At 49.7% G+C, this 25,831-nt stretch overlaps 1 protein-coding gene across 1 annotated transcript in view; it reads left to right on the top strand.

Moving 5' to 3' along the window:
* The window catches only part of MAPK4 (mitogen-activated protein kinase 4), a 179,469-nt gene extending 153,978 nt beyond the window's left edge, over positions 1-25,491 (top strand). The window contains exons 3-6 of the mRNA XM_004266102.3: positions 13,254-13,398; positions 15,115-15,276; positions 19,841-20,042; positions 22,873-25,491. Coding sequence (XP_004266150.1) covers positions 13,254-13,398; positions 15,115-15,276; positions 19,841-20,042; positions 22,873-23,569 — 1,206 coding nt within the window. The 3' untranslated portion in view covers positions 23,570-25,491. The remainder of the gene's footprint in view (positions 1-13,253; positions 13,399-15,114; positions 15,277-19,840; positions 20,043-22,872) is intronic.
* Positions 25,492-25,831: the final 340 nt, after the last annotated feature.

Raw genomic sequence — 25,831 nt, 5'->3', positions numbered from 1 at the left:
CCGTGTGTATTTTAGCTGCACAAACAGAATGTACCAGGTGACTTACCAATCATTGTGTTGTAATGGTGGGCTTTTAAGATTGTGTGTTCCTTCCCTCAGCCTGAGAGATTCCCTGCTGCGTATATGCATGGAAATGCGTTTAGTAGAATGAGTTTAGAGTCAGCAATAAGAAAGGTGATTCTGCCGTGGTGTTATTTCTTTTTTAAAAGGCTTCTAACATACATGATATGGATATTGGCACAAATAAGAATTATACCTTCAGGGGCTTCCCTGGTGGTGCAGTGGTTGAGAGTCCGCCTGCGATGCAGGGGACACGGGTTCGTGCCCCGGTCCGGGAAGATCCCACATGCTGCGGAGCGGCTGGGCCCGTGAGCCATGGCCGCTGAGCCTGCGCGTCTGGAGCCTGTGCTCTGCAACAGGAGAGGCCACAACAGTGAGAGGCCCGCGTACCGCAAAATAAATAAATAAATAATTTTTTAAAAAGAATTATATCTTCAGAGGAAGGAGGCTGTGGAGAGGGAGGCCATATATTTCTGCCTAAACTGGGCCTCTGGGAGGGTGTTGTTTTTCTAAGTGATCTTCTGATGTGTGTCTGTAACACAAAGAATTAGCCCCTATTACAGGTCAGTCTGCTGCTCAGTTAGAGAAATCTGCCTGGCCTGTGAACAAGGCAAGTCATAGATCCCTCAGGCAGCGCAGGATATTAAAGATCATCCAGGGCTTTGCTCGTCCAAGTTCAGTCCCCTGACCTGCAGCATCGGCATCACCTTGTTGGACTGACGAAATGGAATCTGCATGTATTCAGCCCGGATTCCCAAGAATTCGAGTGCATGCCAAGGTCTGAGGAGCTGCGCTCTGGAGGGTGGTGCTGGCGCATCTCCCACGAGCTTGCCCGTTCTGTGCTTGCCCACCTCTGCCTGTCAGGAGCCCAGCCCCCCTTGAACAGCCCGGTGGCTTTCGAGGGCTCTCTTTACTTGAAAAGCAGTAGAGCTGCATATTCACATCAAAGGTGCTACATCAGCACAACTTGGGGTTGAATCCCAGCTGTGCCACTTACAGCCTGTGTGACTGTGGATAGGTTGCTTACCCTCTCTGTGCCTCAGATGCCTCCCTGTCAAATGACTATAATGAGAGACCCTACCTCATGGGGTTGTTGCAAGAATGAAATGAGTTAATCCATATGAAGCATGAGAGCAGTTCGAGAAGCTCAATAAATGTTAGGAATTATCAGCGTATTGCATGGATTTCTGCCTTACGCTTTGGCGCATGTCTGTCCCAAGAGCCTCAGAGAGCAAGCTTAGCTCCTGGTCCGAATGACAGCCTTGCATGTGTCTAGAGGCAGCTTTCATGCCCCCCACAATGTTCTCCAGGCTCAGCGTGCCCTGTCTTTCCCATTCCTTATGTGATGTTCCTTTGGTTTGCACAGCACATCCACCAGGAGCTCTTCTGGGAACTTGCACCTCCACAAAATCACAGCAATCGTGCAACCGCCGCCATTGACCCCCTAAAGCTCAAAGTTTTTACTTCTCCATAGCCTGATTCCTTTCTCCCTTGACCTAGTTTCTTCTAGATCAGACAGGAGTCCATGTGTGCATTCCTACCCGCTTTCAAGGAAGTGTGGTACCCAGGGGCCTTCCCGAAGCCTTTCTGAGACTGTTAACCCCCTGCTATCTGGAGAGCAGCATCTTTGCTGCCAGTCCATCTTGCAAGGCTCTCCAGCTTCCAGTGACAGGTGTGCTGAGCCTGCAACTGCCACGAGTGCTCCAAGAACGGCCCTCCCACTAGTCAGAATTAGCAGGAGCCCAATCACAGCCACAGGCCTGCCCAGGGCTTTCCACAGCCTACGCTGAAAGCCCCATCCTACCCACCATCCCTTCCGCCCCACTCGGCATCCCTCCACAGCTCCCTGCATCCTTCCTGGGGTTCTCTAAGTAGGAGGGGCATAAGGGTTCCCTTGGGAGCTCATATGAGATGGAGATTGGAGGACTCTAAGTCAGCTTTGGCCAGTCTGCACATCTCACAAGCACTTCCCCTGATTCTCATACAGGAGGTCCTTGGGGACCGCTGACCTTCAGGATGAAGGTCAGTCTCCTCAGCCCCTCCCCATGTCCCATTTGTCCACATGTACAGATGTCTGTCCTCTGAGCACATTCTAGGTCTCGCTGGCCCCCCAACCTTTACTCACACTGGCTCCCCCTGGCCACCACCCCCTCAGATGTTCCCCAGCACAGCTATCCAAGATGTCCCCAACCATGAAGACCAACTGAAACCAACCTCTTCTCATGAAGTCTTCTCTGACCCACCTCAGGACAAAATACCACCCCTCTGTGCTCTGAGCACGCCTCTGCCTTGCTGCCTACCACTGACTCTATTTAGTATGCGAGGTGGTGGAGGTCCAGCAGCACACAGGCTAGGGTATGGGCTCTGCAGCTGCATGCCCTGGCCCACTTCCCAGCCATGTGAACTTGGACAAGTTGTGTAGAGAGCCTGCATCTAGAATCTGATGGAGGGATTGTTGAATAAATTCAGGTAAAATGCTAACACAGCGCCCAGCACAGAGCAAGTCCTACATAAATATTGACCGAGATCCTCTCCTGGTCCTTCCCATCATCTTTGCCTATTGAACGTTTCATCTATTTAACCACATTACATGCTCTTTGAAGCCAGGGATGATCTTAGTCATTTCATTTCTGCCGCACATGGATGACACATGTTGGACTCCCAGGACACATGACACAGACTTCTGGTCGACAAGGTGAGGCTGTCAGAGCCCCGCTCCATCCTGACCTGGAAGCAGGGGCAGCCCTCAACAGCCATTCGGTGTGAACGGAGCAGCAACCCTTCCTGCCTGCCCTGCCATCCCCCCACCCTAACGCACGCACAGAGCTATGGCTGACTGCACTCTTGTTCTTTTTTCTTTTAATAGATCTTTATTGGAGTATGATTGCTTCACATTACTGTTAGTTTCTGTTGTACAACAAAGTGAATCAGCCATATGCATACACATGTCCCCATATCCCCTCCCTCTTGCGTCTCCCTCCCACCCTCCCTATCCCACCCCCCCATCCCACCCCTCTAGGTGGTCACAAAGCACCGAGCTGCTCTCCCTGTGCTATGCGGCTGCTTCCCACTAGCTATCTATTTTACATTTGGTACTGTATATATGTCCATGCCTCTCTCACTTCACCCCAGCTTCCCCCTCCCACACTGTGTCCTCAAGTCCATTCTCTATGTCTGTATCTTTACTCCTGCACTGCAACTAGGTTCATCAGTACCTTTTTTTTTTTTTTAGATTCCATATATATGCGTTAGCATACGGTATTTGTTTTTCTCTTTCTGACTTACTTCACTCTGTATGACAGACTCTAGGTCCATCCAGCTCACTATAGATAACTCAGTTTTGTTTCTTTTTATGGCTGAGTCATATTCCATTGTATATATGTGCCACATCTTCTTTATCCATTCATCTGTTGATAGACACTTTGGTTGCTTCCATGTCCTGGCTATTGTAAATAGAGCTGCAATGAACATTGTGGTACATGACTCTTTTTGAATTATGGTTTTCTCAGGGTATATGCCCAGTAGTGGGATTGCTGGGTCATATGGTAGTTCTATTTTTAGCTATTTAAGGAAACTCCATACTGTGGTTGTATCAATTTACATTCCCACTAACAGTGCAGGAGGGTTCCCTTTTCACCACACCCTTTCCGGCATTTATTGTTTCTAGATTTTTTGATAATGGCCATTCTGACTGGCATGAGGTGATACCTCATTGTAGTTTTGATTTGCAATCCTCTAATAGTGATGTTGAGCATCTTTTCATGTGCCTCTTGGCCATCCATATGTCTTCCTTGGTGAAATGTCTATATAGGTCTTCCACCCATTTTTTAACTGGATTGTTTTGTTTTGTTTTTTGATATAGAGCTCCATGAGCTGTTTGTATATTTTGAAGATTAATCCTTTGTCTGTTGTTTCATTTGCAAATATTTTCTCCCATTCTGAGGGTTGTCTTTTTGTCTTGTTTATGGTTTCCTTTGCTGTGCAAAAGCTTTTAAGTTTAATTAAGTCCCATTTGTTTATTTTTGGTTTTATTTCCATTACTCTAGGAGGTGGGTCAAAAAAGATCTTGCTGTGGTTTATGTCAAAGAGTGTTTTTCCTATGTTTTCCTCTAAGAGTTTTATAGTGTCTGGTCTTACATTTAAGTATTTAATCCATTTGGAGTTTATTTTTGTGTATGGTGTTATGGAGTGTTCTAATTTCATTCTTTTACGTGTAGCTGTCCAGTTTTCCCAGCACCACTCATTGAAGAGGCTGTCTTTTCTCCATTGTATGTTCTTGCCTCCTTTGTTGTAAATTAGGTGCCTGTATGTGCGTGGGTTTATCTCTAGGCATTCTATCCTGTACCATTGATCTATATTTCTGTTTCTGTGCCATACTGTCTTGATTACTGTAGCTTTCTGGTATAGTTTGAAGTTGGGGAGCCCAATTCCTCCAACTCCGTTTTTCTTTCTTAAGATTGCTTTGGCTATTCGGGGTCTTTTGTGTTTCCATATGAATTGTAAAGTTTTTTGTTTTAATTCTGTGAAGAATGCCATTGGTAGTTTGATAGAGATTGCATTGAATCTGTAGATTGCTTTGGGTAGTATAGTCATTTTCACAATATTGATTCTTCCAATCCAAGAACGTGGTATATTTCTCCATCTGTTTATGTCATCTTTGATTTCTTTCATCAGTGTTTTATAGTTTTCTGAGTTCAAGTCTTTCGCCTCCTTAGACAAGTTTATTCCTAGGTATTTTATTCTTTTTGTTGCAGTGGTAAATGGAAGTGTTTCCTTAATTTCTCTGATTTTTCATTGTTGCTGTATAGGAGTGCCAGAGATTTCTGCGCATTAATTTTGTATCCTGCAACCTTACCAAATTCATTGATTAGGTCTAGTAGTTTTCTGGTGGCATGTTTAGGATTCTCTATGTATAGTATCATGTCATCTGCAAACAGTGACAGTTTTACTTCTTCTTTTCCAATTTGGATTCCTTTTACTTCTTTTTCTTCTCTGATTGCCATGGCTAGGACTTCCAAAACTATGTTGAATAAGAGTGGCAAGAGTGGACATCCTTGTTCCTGATCTTAGTGGAAATGCTTTCAGTTTTTCACCATTGAATATGATGCTTGCTGTGGGTTTGTCATATGTGGCCTTTATTATGTTGAGGTAGGTTCCCTCTATGCCCATTTTCTGGAGAGTTTTTTATCATAAATTGGTGTTGAATTTTGTCAAAAGCTTTTTCTGCATCTATTGAGGTGATCATACGGTTTTTATTCCTTAATTTGTTAATGTGGTGAATCACATTGATTGATTTGCGTATATTGAAGAATCCTTGCATCCCTGGGACAAATCCCACTTGATCATGGTGTATGATTCTTTTAATGTGTTGTTGGATTCTGTTTGCTAGTATTTTGTTCAGGAGTTTTGTATCTATGTTCATCAGTGTTATTGGTCTATAATTTTCTGTTTTTGTGATATCATTTTCTGGTTTTGGTATCAGGGTGATGGTGGCTTCGTAGAATGAATTTGGGAGTATTTCTCCCTCTGCAACTTTTTGGAAGACTTTGAGAAGTACCAGTGTTAGCTCTTCTCTAAATGTTTGATAGAATTTGCCTGTGAAGCCATCTGGTCCTGGACTTTTGTTTGTTGGAAGGTTTTTAATTACAGTTTCAATTTCATTACTTGTGATAGGTCTGTTTATATTTTCGAATTCTCCCTGGTTCAGTCTTAGAAAATTGTACCTTTCCAAGAATTTTTCCATTTCCTTGTGGTTGTCCATTTTATTGGCATATAGTTGTTTGTAGTAGTCTCTTATAATCCTTTGTATTTCTGTACTGTCAGCTGTGATTTCTCCTTTTTCATTTATAATTTTATTGATTTGCGTCCTCTCCCTTTTTTTCTTGATGAGTCTGGCTAAGGGTTTATCAATTTTGTTTATCTTCTCAAAGAACCAGCTTTTAGTTTTATTGATCTTTGCTATTGTTTTCTTCTTTTCTATTTCTTTTACTTCTGCTCTGATCTTTATGATTTCTTTCCTTCTCCCGACTTTGGGTTTTCTTTGTTCTTCTTTCTCCAGTTGTTTTAAGTGTAGGGTTAGATTGTTTATTTGAGATTTTTCTTGTTTCTTGAGGTGAGATTGTATTGCTATAAACTTCCCTCTTAGAACTGTTTCTGCTGCACCCCATAGGTTTTGGATTGTCATGTTTTCATTGTCATTTGTTTCTATGTTTTTTCTAATTACTTTTTTGATTTCTTCAGTGATCTCTTGGTTATTTAGTAGCACACTGTTTAGCCTCCATGTATTTGTGTTTTTTACAGTTTTTTTCCTGTAATTGATTTCCAGTCTCATAGTATTGTGGTCAGAAAAGGTGCCTGATATGACTTCAATTTTCTTATATTTTATGAGGCCTGATGTGTGACCCAAGATGTGATTTATCCTGGAGAATGTTCCATGTGCACTTGAGAAGAAAATGTATTCTGCCACTTTTGGGTGGAATATTCTATAAATATCAATTAGATCTATCTGGTCTATTTTGTCATTTAAAGCTTGTGTTTGCTTATTTATTTTCTGTTTTGATGATCTGTCCATGGGTGTAACTGGGGGGTTATAGTCCCCTACTATTATTGTGTTACTGTCAATTTCTCCTTTCATGGTTGTTAGCATTTGCCTTATGTATTGAGGTGCTCCTATGTTGGGTGCATAAACATTTATAAATGTTATATCTTCTTCTTGGATTGTTCCTTGATTATTATGTAGTGTCCCTCCTTATCTCTTATAACAGTCTTTGTTTTAAAGTCTATTTTATCTGAAATGAGTATTGCTACTGCAGCTTTCTTTTGATTTCCAATTGCATGGAATTTCTTTTTCCATCCTTTCACTTTCAGTCTGTATGTAGGTAGGTCTGAAATGTCTCTTGTAGACAGTGTATATATAGGTCTTGTTTTTGTATCTATTCAGCCAGTCTGTGTCTTTTGGTTGGGGCATATAATCTGTTTACATTCAAGGTTATTATTGATATGTATGTTCCTATTACCATTTTCTTAACTGTTTTGGGTTTGTTTTTGTGGGTCTTTTTCTTCTCTTGTGTTTCCCACCTAGAGAAGTTTCTTTAGCATTTGTTGTAAAGCTGGTTTTTGTGGTACTCAATTCTCTTAGCTTTTGCTTGTCTGAAAAGCTTTTGATTTTTCCATTGAATCTGAAAGAGATCCTTGCTGCTTAGGGTAATCTTGGTTGTAGGTTTTTCTCTTTCATCACTTTAAGTGTATCCTGCCACTCCCTTCTGGCCTAAAGAGTTTCTGCTGAAAAATCAGCTGATAACCTTATGGGAACGCCTTTGTATGTTGCTTTTTGTTTTTCACTTGCTGCTTTTAATAATTTTTCTTTGAATTTAATTTTTGTTAGTTTGATTAATATGTGTCTTGGTGTCTTTTTCCTAGGCTTTATCCTGTTTGGGACTCTCTGTGCTTCCTGGACTTGGGTGACTATTTCCTTTCCCATGTTAGGGAAGTTTTCAACTATAATCTCTTCAAATATTTTCTCAGACCCTTTCTTTTTCTCTTCTTCTTCTGGGACTCTTATAATTTGAATGTTGGTGTGTTCAGTGTTGTCCCCGAGGTCTCTGAGATTGTCTTCCATTCATTTTTTCTTCTTTAATCTGTTCCTTGGCAGTTATTTCCACCATTTTGTCTTCCAGCTCACTTATTTGTTCTTCTGCCTCAGTTATTCTGTTATTGATTCCTCCTAGTGTATTTTTCATTTCAGTTATTGTGTTGTTCATCTCTGTTTGTTTGTTCTTTAGTTCTTCTAGATCTTTGTTAAACATTTCTTGTATTTTCTCAAACCATGCCTCCATTCTATTTCCAAGACTCTGGATCATCTTTACTATCATTACTCTTAATTCTTTTTCAGGTAGGTTGCCTATTTCCTCTTCATTTATTTGGTCTTGTAGGTTTTTACCTTGCTCCTTCATCTGTGACATACTTTTTGCCGTCTCTTTTTTTTTTTTTAATGAGTGGGATTGTGTTCCTGTCTTACTGGTTGTTTGTCCTGAGGCTTCCAACACTGGAGTTTGTAGGCTGTTGGGTAGAGCTGGGTCTTGGTGTTGAGATGAGGACCTCTGTAAGACCTCTGTCCAATGAATATTCCCTGGGGTCTGAGGTTCTATGTTAGTCCAGTGGTTTGCACTCGGAGCTCCCACCACAGGAGCTTTGGCCCGACCCCCGGCTCATGAACCAAGATCCCGCAATCCATGTGGGGTGGCAAAAAAAAAAAAAATGAGAGAGAACAATAACAAAGTAAAAAATAAAATTAGACTAGGAAACTAACAGGTATGTTAGAAAGAACATAAAGATAAAAATATAGATGAATCAACAACCGGAAGGTACATCAGTACTACAATAGTAAGAAAGAGAAGGAGGAAGAAGGAGGAAAAAAGAAAGAAAAAAAAGGTGGGGGGAGGCCTTGGCTGTGGAGTGCGAGGTCTAAGCAAGGGCAAGGTTTGGTGGTGGGCGGGGCCTATGCTCAGGACCCACAGGGCTGGAAAAGGCCCTGGGGGCTGTGGGGAGTGGGGCTTAGGCTCAAGGAACAGAAGGGGCCCAGGCGTGCCCCCCACCGCTGGTCTCAGAGGGCAGGGGACCTCACCTGGGAGCACAGCAGGCTTCCCGGACTCGAGTGGGCAGGGCAAATGCCCTCCTCTCCTCTCCTGCTCCTCCCATCTGGGAGGGCCCCTCCTGCCTGCCTCTGCTGTTCGCCCCTCGGCCTCCTTCCTATGCCCCCAGGACCCATGCAGCCTGGAGGGGGCTTTGGGGGGGGTATCAGCCTGGGAGCTCAGCAGGCTCCCCGGCCCGAGTGGGCCGGGAGATCAACCTCAGCTCCTCTCCTGCTCTTTCATGAGGGTCCCTCCCGCCTGCCTCTCCTGATCTCCCCAGCCTCAGGGGTGCCAATCCTGTCTGGCCTCCACTTCTCCTCCCCCTTCAGTCCCCCCGCGTCCTACCGGTTCACTTGGGGGTTCCTCCCATCTCCTTGGGCGTCAGGGTCCCCACCAGCAGCCAGCAGGCACCCTAGTTGTGGGGAGATGCTACCTTGGCGTCTCCCCACACCCAGGGCTTTTATTCTTGGGAGAGTGTTGTCCCTATTTAAATTTGCCCTACCTCTGTGAGGTGCCAGTAGGTGCATTAAAGGGTGACGTGGAAAGTTTATGGGATCAAGCCTTCTCCTCCAGCCTTCTGACTCCCAGACCCAAGAGATCAGGCTTGGGCCAGTGGAGGCACAGAGAAGGCCAGCTGAGCAGAGCTGAAGCCCACCCAATACAGGCTCGCCGGAGCAGCGGATGGGTGCCCACCCTTCCAGGGTGAGTTCGATGGAGGCTGCTCTGAATCCCTTGGCAGGCAGCTGGGACTGAGTGTGGTTTCCTTGCTCCTTCAGCAAAGAGAATGCTCAGCTTCAATTCTACCCTCCCTCTGGATCTGTGGGGGGTCCCTAATTACTCTCCTCCTGGGGCAGCTGCTACCAGATTATTTCCAAACACCTTTAAGGCTTTCAGAGTCAGAGCCTCTCACTGGCTGGACATGACTCCAGCACAATGGGCTGGTTGGAGTAATAGCTGAAGAAGCCCCCATGGTGGGGTCTAGACAGGAAACCGTGTCCACCCCTCCCAGTGGTTCCTCCGGAGTTGCCTTCTCACTGGAAACACCAAGGGACAGGCTGGCAGGAGGACTGGGACACTAGGGAAAGGGTGATTCTGGTCTTGCCTCTTACACTCAGGGGGTGACCCGAGGAGTGTCCGCTTCCCGTCTCCCCAGTGTGGTGATGAGACAACACGCCCTGCCTGTGCCCGCTGTCCCACCCACTGGTCAGCCTGCCGATGGGCGAGCCCCGGGAGAGACCATGTCTGATCACTGAAGACAGCTTCCTCTACATCCAAATGGAGCTGAAACTATCTTCACCCTGCAGGCTCCGGCAGGAAAGCCATTTAAGGATCTCTGTTGAGCCAGTACACTTACGGATTTATGGGCCCTTCTGATAAAACTGAGTCTCCACTCCTGGGTATCCTTAAAGATTTTTTTTTATTCTAGAAAATTCTGACTTTTGCCCCATCCACTCAACTAAAACTCCTCTGTTGAATTCAGATCACCAGTATTGTGCGGTGGTCTCCAGTGCCTCTCCCACTCAGACACCCAGGGCTCATCTCAGCTGAGGGCGAGACCTCCAGCCCCTCCCCGTGTCTGCCCCACAGACCCAGGAATGGAGGCTCCCCTCCGTTCCCATCCCCCCCTTCCCCAGGGCTCCCCTTGCTCCAGATCCCGGCAGAAAAGCCACTGCACCTTCCCAAATTCTCCTCTGTCCTGTGGCTTCTGAAACATATCAGTATATCCCCTGACTTGAGGGACAAGTAACTTGAGGGAAGCAGCTAGTAGTTGACAAAAATCTGGCAGGTTCTTGGTTTTCATTCAAAGGTAAGGAAGGGCCAGGGGTGAACTTTCTCAGCTGTTATCATGGCCTTGCCCATAATTCTGGCCCTGGGGCAGCCTTGCCCGTGCAAACATCTTTCTTTTACTTTCAGGGAAGGTGTTTCAGAAGGAAGCTCCCTGTGTCCCACTTCAGCTCCAGACTCTGCAGATAGGCAGGTGTTAATTATAGGGAATTCTGTCCCATAAAAGATTGCGCATTTACACACCAGAGTAAACTCACCTTAAGTCACCTCCCCTCTGGGTACTCTGTCTTTCTCTGACACACTCACCCTCTGACTGGAAAATAAAATTGGACCATTCTTTATTTGTAAGCCACCCACCCAGATGTGAGCTTCTACAGTCTGGCTTGTCTCTTTCCTTTCTAGAATCAAACTTAAACTCCTAACAGATTACTCTTCATACAGCAATGTGGATGAGTCCAGATGCATTATGCTAAGGGGAAGAATTCAGACGCAAAAGGCCACACGCTGTGATTCCATTTATATGACGTTCGTTCTGCACAAGCAAAACTAAAGGGATGGAAAACAGTGGTTTCTAGGGAACTGGGGCTCGGGGGTGACCAGAAGGGGGCACGAGGGAATTGTGTGAGCTGATGGAATTGTATGTCTCTTGATTATGATGGTGGTTACATGATTCTACGCTTTGTCAAAACTCATAGAACTATACCCTAAAAAGAGTGAATTTTACTGTTTATAAATTATACTTCAATAAGCCTGACTTAAAAAAAAATTACTGGGCTTCCCTGGTGGCGCAGTGGTTGAGAGTCCGCCTGCCGATGCAGGGGACAAGGGTTCGTGCCCCTGTCCGGGAGGATCCCACATGCCGCGGAGCGGCTGGGCCCGTGAGCCATGGCCGCTGAGCCTGCGCGTCCGGAGCCTGTGCTCCGCAACGGGAGAGGCCACAACAGTGAGAGGCTGGCGTACCACAAAAAAAAAAAAAAACCACTTACACTTGCCAGTCCTTTCTGGAAGAAGGCAAGGCATAAGGCAAAAGCTGACAACTTTTCTAAACTCCTCATCCACCATTGAAAGTGGGAACTGATCTCTCCATAAAATCAGGTCTGTTAAAGAAGGGGATCCGTGGTTCCCCCAGAAGGTGCCCCATTTTGAAGGGGCTCGGACCATGTGAGACGTTCCTTACTCATCCATCCATCTGTGTTCATTGGACATTTCCTAGGAGGCAGACTTGGCAGTAGGCAATGCAGAAATGGCTGAGAAACAAGATACAGCCTCTGCCCATGAGGGGTGAATAGTCTAGTGTCCTGGGGGTGGGGTGGGTGAAGGTGGAACTGCAGAGAAGTAAAGAAATAGTAACAAGACAGGGATCATGGAGCTCCTGGGAAGGGGCATTCAACCTCATCCCAGGGAACTGGGAAGCTTCTGAGAGGAAGCAGCCTGAGTGTGAGTTAGCCAGGAAGGACAGTGGGTGTGAGGACACCCATCCCTGGCAAGTACACATGCAAAGGCCCGAAGGACAGAGAAAGGGGGCATATTTTAAAAATTATAAGGAGCTCCTTTTGGAGCATCGAGGCTGGGGAATGGGTATACCTTAGTCTTGTCTTCCTTCCTTCCACCAGTCTGAGGACCTGCTCTAAAGAAATATGTGCCACAGAGGAGAGAAAACTGCTGTAACTCAGGGCTCTCAGGTTTAAAACATAATAAATCTTTGCTCAACAAGTGACGAGATTTCAGATTAATTGATCGAAAGCTCCTGGGTACTTGGGCCTCCTAACGTTTCACCTGCTTTTAACCTAGGTCTGTGATACTTTTTACATCAGCAAAAAGGAAAATTAGATGCTAAATTGGAAATTACAACAGCAAATAACAAAACCGTCCCTAGAATTTCTCACTGGATCCCCCTGGTGCTAATTATCTGACCTTGACCACCAAATAGGTCTATTTTTTCAATTTAGAGAGACCGTTCCATGTAATTCAACAGACATTTCCCAGATTCCACTGTTGGGCCAGCTTTGTGAATTACATAGAGAACAAGCTCCGAATTGCCTGGCTATACTTCCCTATCTGTGCTAAAGCACTTGTGCTGTCACTATATCCCGTAGTGAGGGATTCCATGCCAGACTGCACATTGAGCAGTGGCTGAAATCAGCTAGAACATCTATCCCCCCAAAGACACTCTGTAGAACTCCCAGAATCCTCTGGGCCAACCAAAGCTGTGTCCACTCTGCCTTTTAGGGCTGCTTCCAAAAGCCCTTCACCTGCACCCATTATGAAGCTGGCCTCATCCATTCCCAGCAGGGGCTTGGCGTCTGACATCACGGCAGAATTAATTTAATCATCTGCACCAAAGCAACTGGCTTGATTTAAATTTCACAGCTCTTTCTGACATCCAGCCACTGAATAAATCAAATCCCACTGTCTCATCGTTACTCTGTTGATGGTGATAACAAACTCAAGTATGGCTCCTACTTTTCCATCTTCTTATTAGATGAGGGTAGAGTGCTACACGTCATTACATCAAGATGGGCTGGGAAAGCACTGCTTCTTAAACAGTGTCATCCTGGATCCCTTTCCACAGAAGAGAACGCCAGGGCCTCATAAGATTCCCCCACCAAAGCTTCTGAGCCCCACAACGCTGCCTAAACCCCTCTAACCAGACGATCAATGGGAAAGGATGGAGAGTGAACGGGGTCCTGTCTCCCTGGGAAGGGAAAGGAGGAGAGGCATGTGAGGGGGGGTGTCTACAAATGACTGATTACTGGAAGCCTGGATTTTGTCTTCCAGGGTTACCTGTCAGAAGGGTTGGTAACGAAATGGTACCGCTCACCACGCCTGCTCCTCTCCCCTAACAACTACACCAAAGCCATTGACATGTGGGCCGCTGGCTGCATCCTGGCAGAGATGCTCACGGGGAGGATGCTCTTTGCTGGTAAGCTGCTACCCAGGCACCTTCCTTCTCCTCTGCTGTAGCTCAATAAAAGGGGAAAACAGGGCTTCCCTGGTGGCGCAGTGGTTGAGAGTCCGCCTGCCGATGCAGGGGACACGGGTTCGTGCCCCGGTCCGGGAAGATCCCACATGCCGCGGAGCGGCTGCGCCCGTGAGCCATGGCCGCTGAGCCTGCGCATCCGGAGCCTGTGCTCCGCAACGGGAGAGGCCGCAACAGTGAGAGGCCCGCGTACCGCAAAAAAAAAAAAAAAAAACGTGAGGGAAACACTTGTTAATCACAGACATGCTAGTCTTTCTCTTTGGCGTCACCTCTGCAGCTTTTATGGCACCTGATTATCAACCATTTCAGGCAAAATACTGGAGAGGCTAAAAAAAAGCCTTTTGAGCACAGAACTTTCAAAATCAATAATCGTGTATATTCGAACATCTTGAGACTGACCCCTGAAAACACCCGTCCTACATTTTCAGCCCCTTCCTCTCCTCTCCCTGCCACTGTGAGAGGTCGGTCTGGAGTGCTCATTTGGAGAGGGGACTCCACAAGTCTCCCAGAGTCTCTGAACTGAGCCTACATGAGCCCACTGCAGGGAGAGGCCAAGGGACTCGTTCAGAGCAGATGCTGATCCGTAGGCACTTTCTGGGTCAGCGCTCACAGCATCCACAAGTGCTTAGTGCCGCACAGGGCATCATGGGGGACACGGAAGAGCCCCGCCCTTGGCTACCAGCTTCTGGAAGACTGGGACCCCATGGGAATCGGTGGTAAGGGGAGGGAGCTCTGTGCAGCTGGGTGAGTCAGGGGCATTTCTTCAGGAAGATGGGGCCTAGTTGGATTTAACCTGGTAGAGGTAAATGGCAAGGCTACTCATGCCAAAAGGGAAAATGGAGGAACTGGAGGTAAGAACAGCCTGGAAGTCAGAGGGGGCAGCAAGGATTCAGACCTGACCCATCCCAGCAGCGTCAAAGCTCTGAAGCAGCATCCGTGATGGCCTAAGCGTAGAAGAGGAGTTGAGTTTCCAAGATGCACAAAGCCTGAAGCTTCTTACGGATGAGGATGGTATTCATGGAGATTACACTCCATTTATGGAGACGACACTCCATAAATAATCATTTGTTGAATGAATGAATAAGTGAATGAGTGCTTGAATGCTCGACTCCATCCTGTCCCACAGACCTGGCACAGTCTGTCTTCCTCCCTCTGCCCAGAGGAGCACAGAGGCAGTGTGCTCATGACACGTCCCAAGCTTAATTTGTTCTTCCTGACTTTTTTTCCTCCTAATGGAAATCCAAAAGGTAAGACTCATTCCTAGCCTTAAAATCACTTCCTTCCCCAGCCCAGTAAAGGACATGCACAGAGGCATATGGGAAAGAGCATTTGGAAAGCCTTGGGCCAGGCTGCTCCCATCACTTTAGCGATGGCTGACTCAGGCTATATGAGACTGGTCCATTCCAGAGGCACAGAATGCTAGGGGAACGGATGGGGCCCCAGAGACTACCCCTTCTTTCTACATTTGACCAAGCCCCAGAGATGGCAAGCAACTTGCCCACAGTCACACAGCAAGTTAGTGGCAGAGTGAACTCAGGTTCCCTGGCTCCCAGCCCAGCTCTGGTCCCCCTGCCCCAGGGTCGTAGAGCGGCCCGGGAGCTTCCACACACACCAGCCACGTGGGCAGCACGCTCAACCATCTGGTGTTTACCTCCCCAGGGGCTCACGAGCTGGAGCAGATGCAGCTCATCCTGGAGACCATCCCTGTGATCCGGGAGGAAGACAAGGACGAGCTGCTCAAGGTGATGCCTTCCTTCGTCAGCAGCGCCTGGGAGGTGAAGAGGCCACTGCGCAAGCTGCTCCCTGAAGTGAACAGCGAAGGTACCAGAGTCCGACGGCCAAGCCAGCACCTGGAGGCAGCACTCTGCTTTCACCCTGGGGGGCTGGGGCAGGCAGTCTCTTCCAAAAGGACCAAACAGAGTCCCTAGACACAGAAGCTGGGGACCCCTGGCAGCGGGCATTTGCCCTCGCTACTTCCAGACTGAGTTCGGCCATCAGGCCACCCTCAGGGTGGTCACAGCTGGTCCTCCACACTCTACCCCTGATTTTGCTTCCTTTTCCTTCTTTCTCACTTGCCTCCCTCGCTCTCTTCCATCTCCCTTTATTTTTCCCTCTGTAAGGCATGGTATGGTTTCATCAGCTTCAAAGCCAGACCCAGGCTCAGTTCCCAGTTCCACCAGTGACTAGCTGTTTGGCCTTGGGCAAGTTTCTTAACTTCTCTGCATCTCAGTTTCCTTAACTGTAAAATGGATGTAATAATACATGACACACAGGGTCACTGTGACAAGTAAGTAAAACAGAATTTGTAAAGCCCTTAGCACAGGATAGTTGCTCCATCATCTGAGATGTTACATTGCCACCAGCCTTCTACCTGCTAGAGGCTCCCTTAGGAAACCCCTATATCAGGTAGGATGTGGTCTTGCCAATTGTAAAAGAAACCCAGATTATCAACAGCTTAAATAACATGTATTTCTTATTTAAGAAAAAAGAAGTTAAGTTTATTTCTCTCTTATATAATAATCCAAAGTAGATAGTCTAGGGCCAATGTGGTAGACCTGCTCTACCAGGGCCCAAGCCCCTTCTGTCTTGTATTTCTGCCACCTTAGGGTGTTGCCCTTACCAGCTGGGGGAAGGCGGGGAAGGAGGGCAGTTCCCTTGACTTAACCTCACCTCCATTCGTGTCCTGTTGGCCAGAACTTAGTCACATGGTCCCACCTCGCTGCAGTGAGGCTGGGAAGTGGACACTTACTCCATTGCCACTCTGTGTCCATTACTATGAAAGAGGAGAACAGACATGGGGTACAGCTGTCTCTGCCACGCTCCTCCCCATCAAGAAACCAAGAACTTGGACTAACAATTTCTCTGGCCATGATCCCCATTCAATCTGTCTCAGTTTCCCCATCTTTAAGGGAGGGGGCAATCTGATTCCCCACAAATTAAGACTCAGCCCATCCACATTTACTTTGATTCGTAGGCCTCTGTAGAAATCCCACCATGTGACACAAGGTTCAGAATTCTCAGGAATTCTGGATCAGGGATGTGTCACCCATGTCCCCATCCCCCAAACCACCACACGCACAGCAGTCCCTCGGTGACTTGGCTCTGAGTGTGGTGGGCCTGTCTCGCAGAGATCAGAGACATAAGTGATGGTCTAGCTGGGAAGATGGAGTACACGTCAGAGATGAGCAGATGAAGGAACACATCCTAAGGGGCTAACGAGAGCTCTGGGTATTTGGGAGGGGAAGAGAGCCACCAAGCACTGAGAGGGATAAAGAACCGGCCTGGAGGACCGGTGAGGGCTCAGATCAGCGGGAAGCTGACTGTAGGAAGTGAAGCCGGATAGGTGAGAAGGGCCAAGAGACTGCAGGGCTCTGAATACCCAGCGGACGTGTACAGACTTGATCCTGTAGCCGAACAGATGTTCACGAAAGCTTCACCCTCCCAATGCGCCAGCTTCAACCACAATTCTCTCGTCTGCCACTGGGCTTGAAAAGTGGCCCCAATCAGCCTGGCCTCAGGGTAATGAGGTATGGCTGAAATGAAACTTCAGTGGGAGAAAGGGTATCACGCGCACCTGTCCCTAAGAGTCAGTTGGTGACTCTCGGTTTGTCCTGGATTGTCCAGTTGAGGCCCCGTAGGCCTGGGAAGAGGTGGGAGTCCTCTCTGGCTGTCACCCTCAGAGGCTCGATGGACACAGTCTGGGTGGACTGTATCCCTCAGCAGCCGAGACAGCCGTCACACCACAGGTTCAGGACAAGGGAGCAGGCCTGAGACCACGCCAGGGCGTTCACTTCTGAGCTCCACTTACAAGAAGAAACTATATCACAAATGACAGAGCTGATGAGGAAATCTAATATACAAAACAGGGAAAGGAGTCCTCTGGGTGCAGCAGGGGTGAGGGCTGAGGGGCCCTGCCCACCTGCCTCTTGATCTCCAGAGACGCCCCTGAGAATCCTTCCTGAGGATCCCTGGGGCTCTGAGAAGTCCAGCTGGGAATCCACTGGGGCCACAGAGAGGTGACACAATTGTACAGAAGCCTCATTATATTAGAAGCACTAAAGAAAACATGTGGGAGGTTGAACTTAGAGAAAAGGAGTTGGTGGAGGCGGGGCGGTGTGGTTATGAGTTAAGGTGAAGCCAGTGCTTTAGCCCATAAACCTGAAGTCTCTGTGGCTTACCTGCTAGCAGTGTATTCACTGCTCAACTCAAGTTCAGACAGAGTGGGGGAACCTGGGGGCCGCGCCTGGGATGCTGGCCATGTGACATCTTCAATCGTAACTTTCAAGGCTCCCCCCTACCCGCAGGGCACCAACTTCCGGCCGAAGACAGGCGAAGGGAGAGCAGACACTCCTGCAGGAGGTTTCTATGGGTCTGGCCTGGAAGCGGGGTACACACATCATTTCCAACCCCTTTCCATTGGCCCGTCACACGGCCACACCGAACTGCGGGGGAGGCTAGGAGATGTAGGCCAGTTGTGTGCCAGGAGGACAGGAGGCTTGCGTGGGACATGACTGCTGCCTTGAAACATGATGGGAACAGTCATGGGGAAGAGAGAGCACGCTGACATGGGGAGACCAGAGAGGGCAGAGCGAGGCTCGAGGGCAGGAGTTAAAGGGGCAGATTTAGGTTTGCTATAAGGCAGGATTTTCTAACACTTGGGCTTCCCAGAAGTGTCTGGGCACCTGCTGGAGGACCAGCTGTCAGAGAGAGGTAAGGGGAGATTCTCATCCTTACTAGGGTCAGTGAAGCGGCCTTCGGGGCTGGCATTTTCCAACGTCAGCGTTCGCTGGGTCTTTCTTAATACTGATGATGATGGGGATGACGCCTGCCAACGTTTAGAGCTCCAACTCTCTCACTTCCTTGTCAAAAGGTTCAGGGTAGTAGGTGGGGCCGAGCGAGGGGCTGGGAGCCCAAAGAAGAAAAGACTTGCCCATCCTGGAGCTGGGCAGTGGCCGAGCTGGGCCCTGCACTGCCTGATTCTTCCCAGTCCTGGGAATCTGTGAGGCTGATTCTCTTTCAGGTCTGCAGCCCTGGGCCCAGAAGCATGCCCTGAGCCCCCGAGCACTGGGGAGGGATCAGAGTTACTGCTGCTTAACCGATCTTTCAGTCTAGGATTATGGAACAGAGCTGCATCCTCCTGGGAGGCCAGTGACCTTCAGAATCCATCGATTTCCTGAATCACTGATGACTTTTTCCGCAGAGAGGTCCAGGGCTGGTGTGAGGGGCAGGGTAATGGTGCAGGCTGAGGCCCACCCGGGAGCCCCTCAGAGGGCACAGAAGCCTGGCCCTGAGCGCAGCTGCTTTCCTCCTTTTCCATGTGGGCTGTAACCTGATTAGCCAAGCCATGATTTAAGCGGAGCCTCCAGGGCTGAGAAGGAATACAAACCTCCAGACCGGACTTGCCCTGAGATAACCCGGGGCTGAGCTCACAGGGCAGACAGGTGTCCCTACCCCCGCTCAGGACAAAGGGCACCTGTGCGCGGAGGTGACGTTCAGCCAGTGCACACCCACAACGCCCTACAGGTGGCTGCCATCTTGATATACCTTCACGCTGGTTGGCAAATAGCCACCGCACAGGGCTCCTGAGTGCCCGTTTCCACGCCCAGGTTCAGCTGCCAGGTCCTCCCCTTGATCTATAGTCACTGAAGCGTTACTGCCTGGCACAGCATGGGGGCTTCAGCCCAGGGGATAAATATTTTGAAGATGGCCTTTATTTGTCAAACCTCCAGGGGCAACATATAGTAGAAAGGGCTCTGGACTTAGGAGCCCTGGGCTGTCAGGCTCTGTCCCACCCGCCTAGCTCCACGGCGACCCTTCTCACTGAGCCTTCTTGCTGCTGGGTCCTCCACCCACTCCAGCAGCACTCAACCCATGACAGATGAGGGTGGGGATGGAGATACTCCAGCTTCCCCCGCCCCCGAAGTGGGACCATCTCTGAGGTGTGTCCCATGCTGTCTCTTGGAGGACCCAGTGGAACGGAGCCCCAGGGGCTCTCAGCAGGAACGGTTCATTGGCACATCCTCTACTGGCTTCTTCCCATTGCCCTACCGGTGCTTCCTGGCACCACTGCCACATAAACTACCTCCACCCCATTCCTTGTCTCTGGGGAAATCCAGCCCAAGGCAGAGTTCTAGCCCTGGACCTCCTGTAACCTGAGTCACTGTACCCCTCTGGACCTCTATTAACTCATTAGCGAAGTCAGAAAGCAGCGTCTGATCTGAATTTGTCCCTGGATTTTGGTGAGGATCCTGAGAAAGGAAACATCCGAAAGCCTTTTGACAAATGGAAAAGTACAAACACTAGGGGGTGTCCGCATGCTGAGGAGTCTTATTCTCAGCTTGGCAAGGGCACAAATGACCTTCCTGTCCTGCTCTGCTCTCCACAGCCATCGACTTTCTGGAGAAGATCCTGACCTTTAACCCCATGGATCGCCTGACCGCCGAGATGGGGCTGCAGCATCCCTACATGAGCCCGTACGCTTGCCCCGAGGACGAGCCCACCTCGCAGCACCCCTTCCGCATAGAGGATGAGATTGACGACATCCTGCTGATGGCCGCCAACCAGAGCCAGCTCTCCAACTGGGACAGGTGCGGTTCCAGCCCTGGAGTCTGGAACCCACATTGCCGTCCTCTCATTTCTATTTGCCTCTGATCCTCCATGACCTTTCCTTCCGTCTCCCAAGTTCTACAGCCCATAGGGCGCTTTCCCCAGCTTAGCCTCCTGCCTTTCTCTCCTGTCCCCAGACATTCCTGGTAGATGACCAGCTATGTCCTGCATGCGTGGTCGGGCCCTGCCTTTGTGCAACACCAGTCACCACCAGCTTTCCAACCCACCCCGAGTGTACTGCACACAGGGCTCAATACAATGTCGGGCAAGCATTTAATGAGCCCCCACAGCCAGAGCTCACGTCTAGTAGCCTGGGAATTTGCCCCAGAAAAGCAAAATGCAGCAACGCAAGACAAGAAAACAATGTGACATTTACCACCACACAACACCTTCATGCCGTTCACATCATTTGCACCTCCTGAGATGCCAGTAAAGGGGCACCATTATTATTATCGCTCATTGACGCACGAGGAAGCCACAGCTCAGAGAGGTTAGAGATTGGCATTGTGTCACACACCTAATTCCTGGCCTATGTGGGCCCTCCCCAATCTGCACCCATGTCAGACACTGCCAAGCAATCACAGGACTCTTCCCTGCTAAACTGAGCCGGGCCTCAGAATCCTTCTCAACACAGTGTGCCCGGAAGTCACTACCAATGAATCAGAGTTGGATAGAAGATGCAGTTTTTGACAATCTCCGCATAAGCACACAATGATCTCTTAGGTCCCTTCCTGTTCTGATGTTCCTAGGTCAGGCACCTAAACATTTGGGCATCACCATCTGCTAATTCTGGAAGGAAGCACTGGGAGCCGCTCGGTTTAGAAATAAAAGTCGAGGGCTTAGAAGCTAGGACTCCGAGGGGGCCTAAGTGGGAGCGCTGCTGTTGCGAGAATGTGACAGCTAGTTACATAAGTGACAGATGAGCAGTTTCTCCTTTCCAGTCATTTGACAGATGATGGATTTCAGATTAAGGAGGCTCCGAGGGAGGGTCAGGGCAACGTTGCTATTTCAGGACAGGTTTGTTGGTTTGTTGTTGTTGATTGTTGTTATCAAGAGTTGCCAGCACATAGAGATTAATGAAGACTCTCTCCTCTGCCGCCCCCGTGCTAGCCCTGCCCTTGACTGTGGTTCCTGCAGCCCCTCGTCCTCCACTCCACAGCACCTGGGGGCACGGAGCATTGGCTCTGCAGGGTTTGTCCTCTGCTTTTCATGGCTATGGCATGGCGTTGGTGTCAGGAAGACTGTAGCAGGGTTTCTTTGGCCCCTGCCCATCAACTCTGACCACTTCTAAACCTGGTGCCCCTCTGCTCCCGACCTGTCCCATCACACCTGCATGAGGAAGGCGGCCAACAAAGACAATGACAAACCCCTTCCCACAGGCCCTGCTGCTTCGGGCAAACTGCTTACCTCTGAACGCTAGTGTCCTCATCTGTGAAGCAGGTGGTAGCACGCACTCCACAGGGTTGCCTGGAGACTGCAGACACCTTACATCTGGCCCTTGGCATGTAGCAGCCAATGGTGACGGGCTTCACAAGTTCTTCCTCCAAGAAATCCCTGCAATTTCAAGGACCCTCATGGGAGGAGGCAGTGTTCACCTCTAGGAGTGACTCCTATGTTAATGGCATCACTGGGAGGGTGGGGAGAACTGGGACCTTCCTGTGCCTCGCAAACCACAAGGCGTGGACTGCAGCTGCCCGCCTGCCCGGTCACACAGCCAAACCTGCCTGTCCTTGGTTCTTCCTGTGTGAGCCCTAGGCCTCCTGTTCTGGGAGCGGCTGGCTGCTGCCTGAGGCTTCCCCTGGGCTCCCTGCCTCTCCCCGCCCCCTCAATTCTGCATAGAACACCTGGCACAGGGAGGGAGGGCTCAGCCCAAGCTGATGGCCTGCCCACCTGCCCTTCATTTGCTCTTGGCTAGCAGACTTGGCTCTTCAGGGCCGCAGGACAGTTGACGGAGGGCAGAATTCCAAGGATCTCTGGCCTCTCCTGAGGGTGTCTGTAATCTTTCAGTACGCCCTGCCTGCTCAGCATCTACGCAAGGTGCTGCAGGGCCTCCAACCAGATCCACTATGGCAGGGGTTCTTAGCCCTGGCTGGAACTTAGAAACACCTGGGGAGGTTTGACAACCACGCAGATGCTGGGCCCCTCCCTGGACCTCCTGAATCAGCATTGGAGATGCGGGGCAGGCATGGAATTTTATTTTTAATCCCCCCCAACAAGTGATTCTAATCTGAGCCAAGGCTGTGAAGCCCTCATTAGGGCCCTGCTACTCAAAGTGTGGGCCAGGGACCAGCAGAGTCAGCATCACTGGCAGCCTGTTAGAAATGCAGACTCTCAGACCCTGCCTCATCTACTGGATCAGCAACTGCATTTCAACAAGGTGCCCAGGTGATCTGTGTGCACATCAAAGTTTGAGGAGTACCGCACAGGTGCATCCACTAGAAAGTACCATCACATGAGGAGAGGGGTTTTGTTTTGTTCCCTGCTGTGTCTGGTAATGCTCAGAACACCGTCTGGCACATAGGAGGTGCTCAAGAAATATTTGTAGGATATTCAATGAATACAAAAGGATACAAGAGTTAAGCCGGGCAATCAGTCCTTCTGCCTGAGCCCTGGAGGTTCACCGTTACTTTGTCCCATCACCCTCCCACCTTGGGAGGTGAGGGAAGGAGCTGGAGGGACTGGGAAGGAATGGAAAGCCCGCCTGTGGGTGGCAGACAGGGATCGGCGGGGGGGGGGGGGGGGGGGTTGGCTCCCTCCACAAAGCCAACCCGGTTGGAAGGGTCCAATCACCATCCTGTCTTACCTTTGCAGGTACCCTGTGAGCCTGTCGTCGGACCTGGAGTGGCGGCCCGACAGGTACCAGGACGCGAGCGAGGTGCAGCTCGACCCGCGCGCGGGCTCGGCGCCGCTGGCGGAGGACGTGCAGGTGGACCCACGCAAGGACTCGCAGAGCAGCTCGGAGCGCTTCCTGGAGCAGTCGCACTCGTCCATGGAGCGCGCCTTCGAGGCCGACTACGGGCGCTCCTGCGACTACAAGGTGGGGTCGCCGTCCTACCTGGACAAGCTACTGTGGCGCGACAACAAGCCGCACCACTACTCGGAGCCCAAGCTCATCCTGGACCTGTCGCACTGGAAGCAGGCGGCCGGGGCGCCCCCCACCGCCGCGGTGGCGGCGGACGCGGGGCCGCGCGACGAAGAGCCGGCCAGCCTCTTCCTGGAGATCGCGCAGTGGGTCCAGAGCACGCAGGGCGTCCCCGAGCGCGCCAGCCCGCCCCCCGACGGCCCCGAGCGTCGCCTGTCGGCCTCCCCACCCGGCCGTCCGGCCCCCATCGACGGGGGCGCCAGCCCCCAGTTCGACCTGGACGTGTTCATCTCCCGCGCCCTGAAGCTCTGCACCAAGCCCGAGGACCTGCCGGACAGTAAACTGGGCGACCTCAACGGCGCCTGCATATCCGAGCACCCTGGCGATCTCGTGCAGACTGAGGCCTTCTCCAAAGAAAGGTGGTGAGGGCGGCGAAGGGGCGCTCCAGGCCATCCCGAAGGCCGCCTCCCTGGCATCTCCACCACCCCTGCCGCCCCTCTCTGCTGCCTTGGGGTTAGCAGAACACAGAAAGGATCCGAGGAGCAAGAGGAATGTCCATTTCTTAAACTGCCTTAATAACTAGCCTTTAACCTCTGGGAGTGGGTTTGAACAGGAGCCGAGATTGGGGGTTGATCACTTTCCCAGTGAGGACGAGGCCCCTGTGCTTTTATAAGTGGCAGTGTACAGGGCAGAAGTATGTCTTAGCAGTCTGCAGGTCCCACCTGGGTGGCTGTGTGCAGTGGAACCTTGCAGGCAGAGTGTTGGAACCACCTGGCCCAACTAGCCTCAGCTGACAGGTGTGGAAGGACAGTGAGGCCCAGAGAAGCAAAGTGACTCTAAGTTCAGGGCCTAGTCAGTGTCAGGGAAAGCCTTGAACCCCAGGCCAGTGTCTGTCCACTAAACAGTGTCTTCCTCTACTGGCGTCACTCCGGCTTTTCGCTCAGAAAACTTGGTTCAAGATGTTTCTTCCCTGTCCATTACCATCTGACCCATTCTACATGCTTTTACTCAGAGCAATGCCCCTTGAACTCTGAAACTGGAAACTGAGCCAGCTTCTTTCCCTTAGTCACCAAGCATCTTTTTTTCTGGCTCCTCAAGTACGTAAATATTCCCATCTGCCTCACCCCTGTAGTATTTGCCTCACCCCGTGTGGTCTGAAATCTTGGTTGCAGACCAGCCCAGTTTGGGCTCTGTGGGTAAAATAACCCATTCTCCCAGGCCTGTGCACACACCTTTTGCAGAACTTCCTATGCACTTTCCTGACACACGCACAGACACAATGACACAGCTCTTGCTCCCGAGGGAATGTCATACGCGGCCGAGTTTGAAGACAGCAATTCCAAGAATCCCTCCAGCCTGCCCCACACCCCAACCCCCATACTCATAGCCCCACTCCAAGCCTACCTTGGGAACTCATGTTCTCGGCATGAATTGCTCATTTGGTGGAGAGCAGTGAGGTGCCTGCCTAGAGCAAATGTGTTAGGAGAGAAGATTTCACACAGGGCCCATCCGACTTCATTAATGCTGCCCTTGATTTTGATTATCCATTTAGCCCCAGCAAAGAGCAGGCCCTGAAAAAATGCATTGGAGAGCAAGAGGCCTTGGGGACAGGGAATCCGGAAGGGTAGGAAGGTATGAAAGGTGGGGTACCAACATTGAGGGCCTTCAGGGGTCAGGCACCAGCATGGGGACCCCACGACAAAAGAAAGGACTGGAGGCCACCATGTCCCTCCTAGCTTAGGCCAGGATGAATTCGGAGCACGCCAAACCAAAGGTGCACTTGTACACAGAGCCTGAGGGGGGATGGTGTGTGGGCACAGCAGGCCCTCTGCAGAAACATGGAGCCCAGTCCCCTGGAAAAGCTCTGCCATTTCCACCACTGGCATTCAGCTTCCCCCAAAGATGCCCACAGGAGCCAGTCTGTAAACAGAGGATTCCTCAGTGTTGAGCTTAGGCTGGGTTCACCCTCACCTCAACAGCACCTTAAATCTAATCAGCTAACTAGGATCTGTGCATTGAAACCTGCAACACGTTAGAAACTTATATTTAAAAACAACCATACTGACCAATTTTTAAATGGAAAATATGTAAATATGAAGTGTCTGGGTTTCTTTTCTTTCTTTTTTGTTTTAAAGAGAAGGAAATGTACACCACTCCTCATGTGCCATTTGTCCTCAAAGGGCGGCTTTACTTTTTTGGTATAGGAGCAAGCTGCTGACCTTGACCAGGAGTTCATATATAATTGTTATTACAGAGGAATTGCTATTACTTACTCATGTTCTTAAAAAATGTATTAAACATTATTAAACTTGATCAGGATGGGCCAAATAAAGCTTCATTGGAACATAGATTCGTTTGTTCATTGACTTACTCTCTCATTCATTTACACATTATCTGATCCCGTCTTTAACAGCAGATGAGCCATTGGAGCCTGGCTGGCTTCTCCCTGCACCCATGAAGGCCAGCGTTTCGAGGGTTGGCAGTTGCAGGGGAGGCGAGGGGAGAATCTACACAGATTGGTAGAAAGGGAAGACATTCCAGAATCACCTGGGTCAGGCCCAGTGTCCATATAGTAGATTTCAAACCAACTTTTGGAGCCCATTCCAAACCTTCTGACCAAGGATAGTCTGGTCCGATAGCTTCTTCCTAGCTTGGGGCTCTATCAGTAAGGAAAGTCAAATGGGGCAC

This window comes from Orcinus orca, chromosome 15, assembly GCF_937001465.1.
Source record: "Orcinus orca chromosome 15, mOrcOrc1.1, whole genome shotgun sequence".
Classification (NCBI taxonomy): Eukaryota; Metazoa; Chordata; class Mammalia; order Artiodactyla; family Delphinidae; genus Orcinus; species Orcinus orca.
Note: the sequence above shows the minus strand (reverse complement) of the source record. Positions and strands in the feature narration are given on the sequence as shown.